At 33.3% G+C, this 9,768-nt stretch overlaps 1 protein-coding gene across 1 annotated transcript in view; it reads left to right on the plus strand.

Annotated features, from left to right (window-relative positions):
- The window catches only part of LOC126972383 (G protein-coupled receptor kinase 2), a 91,849-nt gene extending 82,555 nt beyond the window's left edge, over window positions 1–9,294 (plus strand). The window contains exons 11-13 of the mRNA XM_050819086.1: window positions 285–468; window positions 862–959; window positions 1,194–9,294. Coding sequence (XP_050675043.1) covers window positions 285–468; window positions 862–959; window positions 1,194–1,571 — 660 coding nt within the window. The 3' untranslated portion in view covers window positions 1,572–9,294. The remainder of the gene's footprint in view (window positions 1–284; window positions 469–861; window positions 960–1,193) is intronic.
- Window positions 9,295–9,768: the final 474 nt, after the last annotated feature.

A 9,768-nucleotide genomic window follows, 5' to 3' on the forward strand; every position in this document is an offset into this window, starting at 1 on the left:
ATAACTGTTTTTCAACTTTTGTCAAAAGAAAGGTCTATGTATAATAAAATCAAGCTACAAATCAAATAATTTGCGCTTACTATAATACATTGTTTTACTTGCTTTCAGATAAATTTACTGAAATCACCGTAACTATAAGCATTCTTGTGCTACACGTAAAATAATACATAGACAAAGATAAGGCGCCGTTTAGCGTGCGTTTAAGCGCGCGGTAATTGGGCGACTTTCAACAATCAGAGCGCGGATAACTTAATAGGTTGTCTTATCTTTATTATCTGTTTTAGCCTCACGCCGTGTACGCCAAAGACGTGCTCGACATCGAACAGTTCTCTACGGTGAAGGGCGTGAACCTGGACGCGGGAGACGACACCTTCTATGGCAAGTTCAACACGGGCTCCGTGTCCATACCTTGGCAGGCGGAGATGATCGACACCGGCTGCTACGCGGAACTAAACCAGTTCACCACAGGTACTTCACTGATAACACTTCCTTCCTATAGGGTAAACAAGTGTCAACTAGATCCGACCTTATGGCATGAACACAAAGTCCAAGATTTGAATGTTGGCATACCGTTTCCGTCACCATGAAGTTAGTCGATAAATCTCCCTGTAGCATAGTATGAAGATTAACTATATTCAAGGTGTTTATTTAGCAAATGCCACTGTCAGTAGAGATAAATAGGTATTACTATGATAAACTAGATATAGTTATACAGAGGTTTGTATCACAAATAGTTCTTACGTCGTCATAATATTGTGATTTGTTTATAAAATTTATTTTGCTGTGCCAAAGAATTGCTTTTTACGTGCGTGCGTTACACACAGGCTTTTTATGTATGTATATTTTTTTTTTATAAAACAGATGAGAACGGCATCGAGACTCGAACCTCTGATCTGCAGATAGTAGCAGACACTGAGACACAGGAGGAGGAAACTGGGTGCTTTATTTTTGCACGAAAGGTAACTCCAGTTTTTTGTTGCAAAAGTCAAGCTTATTTAAATATATTGAGAAATAATTTATCAAAATCGCAGTGGTTGTAGATAAACAAATAAAATATATAATCTATTCAAGATATAAACTCTTGAGTCCTCAGTAACTGAGTACATTTCGTACGTTATAAATAATTGTATATTAATGCTAGGGTCAAAAAAGGATTATTTTATTAATTAACACGAATCTTATTATTTAAACAGGTGCTATGTCCGCAAAAGAAGATCCCGGCCCGGTTACGCCAGGTCCCCGTTCCAGATCACTTACTACAGCCCTCTTCGCCCCCGCCGGAATCACTTTCGCCCCCCAACGAACAAGTAACGCCCCCCATCGAATCAATAATAACCCCACTTGAATCAGATACAGCCCTCGTTGAGTCTATCACATCTCCTCTGGATTCAGACACAGCCCCCCTCCAAGTCAAGTCCCTGTACGACGCAATAAAACCCCAATATGACTCAATAAAGCCCACCTTTGAATCAATCAATCCCGCGTTTGATGCAATCAAGCGCCCCCACGAGTCAGTGAAGCCCCCCATTGAATCAACGCTCAATAACAAGCACACGCCAGCTTTCAGCTGACCGACAAGCCGAACGTAACATGTAGAAATCAATCTACAGCGAACAACATAAGATGATATAAACCACATGTTGGTTTGGACATGATGTATCATCCATTTCTATCTTCGCTTTCTGCGATCACCTCTGATTAAATACTATTTTTGTCTTGGTCAGTTGTTCAGAATATAGGAAGCTAGCGAATTTATTTTGTCATTTTCCTGTTACGCCATTTTGTAATCTAGATGTATTATTAAACAGGGCTACTATGAGCTACCAGCGGAAATTAAATGTAATTAATTGCCTGTAGTCGAATTATGAATCCGTATTGTAATCTATATCAAATTACACGACTTAAAAATTAAATGAAATTTGCGCACACGAAGCTTGAACACCACGTGGTTATAAGGCTTCAGAAAATAATCCGGGATGAGTAAAAGGTTAGAACAATCATGAACAATTTAGCCATTAAGGTATACTTTTAATATATTTTATTTTCGACTTGCGAATTTAAATGATGAAGTTAAATTTATTAATTATTTGTTAAGAGTCCATTTTTCGTCGCATTTGATATTATTAATCGATAGATATTTAAATATAAAACGTTTTTTAATATTGAAAGGTGGACTGTTATTTGATATTGTATATTTTTTAAATCGTTCTCTTTATGGTATTTGTAAAAGCTTTTTTGGTACGACTGTGTGAGTGATAATTCGAGTGTTTTGTTTTGGGACACGCGATTGTCGACTTTATGTCTACTGTTTTAGGGAAAAATGTAGTGTTTATACTGTTACTATTTTCTGTTTATAATTTTAGTCGTATACCCTATCTTTTAAAGTTGACAATTGAATGTCTAACTAACGGCACGTTATGATGGCCGATTCATGTTTGTCCGTTAGTGAAATTCCCTAAAAATTATTAACTATATTTTAAATAATAATTGTTTTATTTAAAAAAAAAACAGTTGTCATAATGTGCGAATATAGAGAGTAATGTAAATGCATTTAGTCGCTTTTGAAATGAATTAACGGGTAGGTAGTTAGCGTATTGCGGTGGAAGTTTCTTCGAGCACAGACTAATCGTTGTCAACGGAGAAGGTGACGACACAGAGTAGTGAACGTAACGTAAGTACAATGCAATTTCTAAATGTTTTGCCAATTTTATATAACTCGAGCAATAAGTAGAATCGAATTAGTTGATTCGATAGATCGATGTTTCCTGCGGTAACGACAACTTGATGTTTTTATATGAATTCGTATTCGATCATCGTGAATGTGTGAAAACGCTTTGAATATTTTTTAAAAGTAAGTATTTATTCGAATCGATAATTTAAATGTAACATATTATTGTTATTACATTTGTACATTAGTATTCTGAGCGTTTGTGAATAAATAAGAAGTACAACTTGCTTTTTCAAGCCAATATAGTAACATTTTTATTTTAAATCAAATGGGGTTTGCTGAATTTGCAAAAATTCTGACGGTTTTCAAAACAAAAACATTCTTATAGTCGACCCTGAACCCGTCGATGGCATTATGAACTCAATTAAAATGTAATTTTTTATCGTTTTTCTACGACTTAAACTTTTCGTGTACACAGAAATGAATATGGCAGATTTATTTTGTTTACTATTATGGTTTAATATACCATAATTAATTATGGCACCCATGAGGAATATCTTTCCAAATTTTTATGTGTGCAGTACTTCAGTATAACGTAATCCGAACGATATGTCTTGCTTACTTTTGTCGATTGTATTTAAACGAAATAAGCACTGGAACCTGCGCACGCCTATTAACAATTTCTGCGTTTATAGAGACACCGCTCAAGATTCATGATAGATAATGATATACATACCTAACTAACAATTTTAACTGGCGATGCAGTGAACACATCTGATTGGTTAAGTGGCATATTACCCATTTACCCACCAACGTTAACAGACTTCTACTATGTAAAGCACAAATATCTACAATTTGATCAATTAGCAAATAAGGTATTTATTATTAATAATTTTATATCAAATTGCAACCATAGTCTGTAGTGCACAAGTGTCTATGTAATATAACTATTTTGTCGCTGGAAATTTTTTGAATATTCTTTTATTATTATATAAGAAAATAGCATCCCATTCCGCGTGTTTTGTATTCGTATATTTAATAATTTCATTTATTTTGTTATTTCAAGACAAAGTGTTTTTTAAAATGGCGTCAGGTTTTCAACATGGCGGCCCAATCTGTCACAGTGATACAATAAAAGAAAACACTTGTTTGTATATAATATTTTCAATGCATTTTATAGAATTAGTTTAACTCGATATAACGAAATTGATATTTCTGACTCGGTTTGAAAAAATCTAACACCGATGACATCTAACAAATCAAAAAGCAATTCACAAAATGAAAGCATAATTAAAATCCTATGCATTTAATACTATTTACGCTTTAAGAATTTATCTTTATAGGTATCTTATTGAAATATGCGACTACCCAAATAATAACTATACAGGGTTCTACACATTGATGTGAAATAATGGAGCCACTTGCATAACTTATAGATTTCGAACTCGGGTTTGTATCATTTAAAAAGTTTGTGGCGATATTTTTTTGGAACTACGCTCCACTCGTAGGAGAAGAAGGACCGATATTTTAGTTTTTCAGTCTTATCTTAACACAACGCATTGACATCCAATAAGATAAGAGTAGAAGTTAGCTTTCGAAAAGGCACAACGATATTATCTAATATTATAAAGATGAAAAACTTTCTTACTTGTTTTAACGCGTTTATCTTTGAATCTAGCAATCTAGCAGGTGGATTTGATGTAAAAAATTACAACCCGTGTCTACAAACACTTACTTATTCGATAAATAGCACAACCATACGTTATGACTAAACACACATTTGGTAGGCTGTTACTTGCCAACAAATCCACGCTGTACAGATTTATCAATTTCGTTATAAATAGTTTATAATATCTTCTCCAATAGTATGAAGTTGCAGAATTAAGGCTGAGGTATACCTCTGTTATTTACAATGTCGACGAACAGTCGGACACAAGAACTAGATGTAGTCATTATTTATAGTCTTGTTGGGCTCAAACTTTCCGAATACAAAACCTACCGGACTATAATAAACTTTTAAGATATTGTATCTTCTGAAGACTTGTCTGTTATATATAATTTAGTTGTATCATTTTGTCAATCTTGCTTTATATATTTATAAGTTTTACTCAGCAATAATTATTATTGATAACATGCCCTTTGGCTTAGACTGTACCTTTAAAATTTTTCGAAATATACTAAACTAAATTCTCTGACAGACGTTAAGTTACTTGTTGGCGATTCTTTTCTGAAATTGGGTATATAAAACCCCCGCACGTTAAAAAGGGACGGAACCTTATCATATTAAGATTATCGGCGGCACTTTTCATTAGCCAAACCAGCCGTGGAAAAATCTAAATCTAAGGTTTAATTTATTTTCAATATGAGTGTGTTAAGAAATCTTTAAATTTAATTTTAATTACCTACTGAAAACTATTATTTACAACTTTTGTTACGGAAAGTTTGTATATACAATATCGTTCCTAGGTCTGTTCTATTGGGGCCCGCTCGGAAATTTTTATTGATAGTAATTTTTTTAGTGACATTGGAGATTTTGTCCATTAGTATGTATTTGAAAACGTCTCTGAAGTTATGAGTAATCATGAATTATGATGAATTATCTTTGTGTGGGTGCATTATTTTACTAATTTCCTCGATTACCAGATATGAAAAAAAATCATATTACAAAATTAAAAGCAGTGACTAATTTACGCACACATAAACTTTACTTTTGTGACTAACAAAAAACACTTCTAGCGTTGCAAAGGAGTCACTCGTTCCCTAAGGCTCAAATTAAACAGGTTATTTTATTTCTACGGCAACTTAGCAGAATTAGTCTTAGCAAAGACGGGTCGCAACTCGTATACGCTAATATATCGTGAGTTTTAAGCCCGGCGCCCTCTAGCGTCAAGTAAGTGTTTCAATATATCGATACCTCAGTCCCAAAGTGTAACGAGTCTGAAATTCAATAAATTTAAGATAAGGTATGGGTAATTGTTCCATAAACGATAACCCACTAGTTATAATAATAACTAAATTCATAACATTAATTTATTCATAAGTCTAGAATATTTTCGTTTCATTTTGAAATCTTTTTTTGAATTGTTACTCTTTGGAATTTAAGTATCGATAGTATCGACAAAGAAATAGTTAGTATAAAACTCCAACTGACGTCAGATGGCGCTTGTCTACATTTAACAATTACCAAGCGAGCCCTCGCGAATAATAACACCTATTTGTGATTCATGTTCTAAATGAATATTTTGCAATATTTTCACCGAATTGATTTATTAATCTAGATTTTCTTACATATAATGCGTGTAACGAGATATTCTGATTTAGTGTTGCTGTGGTTATATACGCATTGGCGTTGACATCAATGTGTCAATTCTGTTAAACGCGTGTGTCATTTGTCGTTGAGTTTCATTCAGCCGTTTTGGCGTGATAGAATAAATAATAATCATCAAAACGCACAAAATTTCATGTATAATGTTAATATTATTTTGTACAATAAACTTTCGCTTATAATGACAAAATAAGGCCAGTGTGAACTGTTTGTTTTATTTTTTAGTAAGCAGAACAAAAGTATTAGGTAGTTATCCTCACTAAGTAATTTAATTGTGTTGAATGGTGTTTTGCAAAATTTCATCGTAAATACGTATCTCGAATATTATCGGAATGTGTTTAGATGACATAGACTAATTAAAATAACAAGTGGGAATATTTAAATAATCGCGTGCAATTTGAACTGTGTTTTTACATTAGATTTTGCGTAAAAAAAATAATACTAAAAACCTTAGATCATTTATACGTCTAGATAGACTATGACAGCTGTGAAAACGTCGAAAAAAATTAATTTTGAACTACCCTATTTTGAGGAATGCACTCACACTGACACAATTTGTCATACAAATAGCGAGTGTAAGACGAAGCTTGTCACGCACAGTGAAGTATTATTTCTGGCCTGTTTTTATCGGTTGTCTAACAGCAAGAGATTATCTAGATGTATTAATAATCTAAGATAAATATGTAACTTTTAAGCAAAATCAAATGTAAAACACAGATACAATTACACGCGTTTTATTACTTTAAAAAGTATTTTATTTAAAAATGTGTAACACTCGCGGTAATCAAAGAAAATACTAAGATAGAATATTAGCCGCAGCTGTCAAACAATCGAACTGAGGCAAAAAGTTAAAGTAACCATCTTTCATATAAATTTAAATAAAAAACATAAGTATTTTTGATGTTTTTCTTTTGCTGCGATTCAAAGACTCTTGCCTGCTAGCGTCGTTCTGTCTGTCGGTTGCGTATTTTATATATTTTACAATCTTTGGGAAAGTTACAGCTTGCGACTTGGTGTGTAAGAAGATCTTATGGTACGGAGGGCATTTATTAGTTACCGCTGATATACAATAGATATTATGAATATTTAATTTGTTAGTATTATTATTATTTTATTATTATATTTATTCACACACACACACACACACACACACAGTATGACCCCGTCGGGGTAAGCAGAGACAATAGAATAGGAATGCTTCTATCCTTACAAACCTTATGTTTGTAATTGTTATATAACATGCTAATCTAATATACATAATTCTTTTATACCTAAACGAACGTATATCTAGACGCACATATATGTTCAATAAAAACTAACATTTATCGAATACTATTTTGCTCATACATATATTCTACATTATGTTATTTTGTCGTACAACATCCATTAGATCGCGTGATTGATATTTTTTAATATCTGTAAGTTAACGATGAGGAAATTTTGCACCAATGGAATTGGTTGTACGTCTGTGTAGGTTTTGAGCGGTGAGTTTATTTAGTGCGCAGATCTTCAGTAGCGACTGCGCTTGTACGTTGGGTGTTAGTTGCCCAGTCAGCTGTCTCCTGCGTAATAATGATACCAATCAAGGACCGTGAACTATACGTTACAATATTCAATTTACAATTTTGTCAATTAAATCCGTTACACGCGTATTACCTGGGTCATATCAATGAGGCATTTCCACCGAGGGCCTTATTCATAGATGTTTCAACGTTTCTTAAATATTTTTTTAACAATAATAGGTATTTCGGAAATTACATATTATTATAACACTAATCTAAGGTAGCCAGCGGTCAACAAATCCCTAATCGCTTAATATATTTTCACAGTTACAAATGTTAATATTTAGAAGAACAAACACTTTTTTTTAATTCTGAATAATGTTGTAGTTGATGTATTCTAACTTGCATGGTCGTTAATATAATATAATTTCAAAGTTAATTCAGACGTTCGATTCGTCCCGAAGTTGCTGCGAATAGGTAGAATGGGTCTTAGAGTGACGTATGAGAAATTGCCCAAATAGATACGCGTGGCAACTTTAGACCGAACATATAGACTTAAATAAAACACTTTTTAAAGGATTAAAACGCGTATAAGTAATTATAAATGCGTTTTTACATTAGTTGTTGCGTAAATTATTATTTTATTTATTTATTACTATTATTATTATTTTAGCTAACCGGACCTTTGTGACCTTTCAGAGCACATTTTCCTAAAATGCAAAATCGAATGTAAAAACACATTTAAAGTAATACCAACTTATCTGTGAAGTGGCAAAAATAAGAACTCTGGTCGCCATGTTGTGTGTCAAATGTCATTCGACTGTCAGTGTCTACTGCTTTCGAGTGTTCCGTGGGTTTTATTGCGATTCTTCTGAATTTTAAGCGTTAAATATGCCCCGACTTTTATGCACATTGGAATTAATTACCAACACTGAAACGACAATGGCGACACCCATCAGTTCACAGATTAGTTGGTGACACTGTACAAGCGTTTAATCCGTTAAAAAGAGTTTAATTTAAATGTGTAACACTCGCGTTAGTCAAACAATATTTGGCGAGGGGTTTATCGTGTTTGTCTTCCGCTGATGGTAGACTATGTTTAATCAGTAATTAAAATATTAAATTTTTTATGTAACGTTTTGACATTCTATGAATAGGGCCATTTGGTGGTAGAAGATATTGTGTTATTAACTATAGGGGAGATAATTATAATTTGACGCGGTGTCTGTCATTGCGAATTTATGAGATATAGCTTTATATGAATAACTTAATGTCAACATTTTGCAAACTGGTCTACATACAGGCAATAACATTAAAAAAATAATTATGGCGTTTGTCATATTTTGGCCGTAGTAAATAGTTTTGTATTTCACCTTCAAAATTGTAAATTGAGTCAGGTTTTTTGGATTTCTATACAAAATCTCGTCACTTGACAACACATTTTGTTCTTTTAGCAAAATATTACACTTGTTATTTTTTGAAGTGACCTTGCACAGTAAAAACCGCCAAGATGTTCCTATCCTACCTTTTGAAATACTTCTCTTTCTTTCCATCTCACGAAATTATACTCAGAAATGTTTGCCCACGTGTAGCGCCGGCTTTGCGCCCAATATAAAGCAATATGAAGTACCCAAGTATCGATTGTAAAATTAATAAGTGACAGTGACATTGACAGCTAGCAGTGACAGACGTGTGGCCCCTCGATGTCAACTTTCTCGGTACTGTTTGTCGTTATTGCAGTATTTTGATGCAAATATTATTATTTAGTAAGCGTATAAATAAATTGACTCTGATATAGATTATGTGCTTTTATTTCGTGCCCTAAGTATTTTTTAAGTAATTAATAGAACCATGGAAATATAATACTCCGAAATATAGTAGACAGGTGCTGACCCGGCAAACGTTTTTTTTGGCATATAAATTAAGTACCTCGCGCCTACTCAAGGGATGAATTGTCATGTGTAATTGACTGAATTGTTTTGCTAATATAGGTATTAAGTCAAAAAAAAATAAAGATTCTTAATAAGTAATCACCGACATGACATACTTAAATCTTCGAGACACGCTGCATCTTATGGTATAAATATTATTCGATCGGTTCAGTAGTTTTCGCAGCATAACCGAACAAAAAAAGCTCTCCATTTATAAATAGTATAAGATAAATAATGCAAACCTTAGTCAAAATGTTACGGTACAGGCGTCATGAGACGAAGATAATATGGTGGCCGGAGCAATGAAAGATAAAACATGACAGATATGGTATCCGTCGCTCA

Source organism: Leptidea sinapis, chromosome 26 (assembly GCF_905404315.1).
Source record: "Leptidea sinapis chromosome 26, ilLepSina1.1, whole genome shotgun sequence".
NCBI classification, from domain to species: Eukaryota; Metazoa; Arthropoda; class Insecta; order Lepidoptera; family Pieridae; genus Leptidea; species Leptidea sinapis.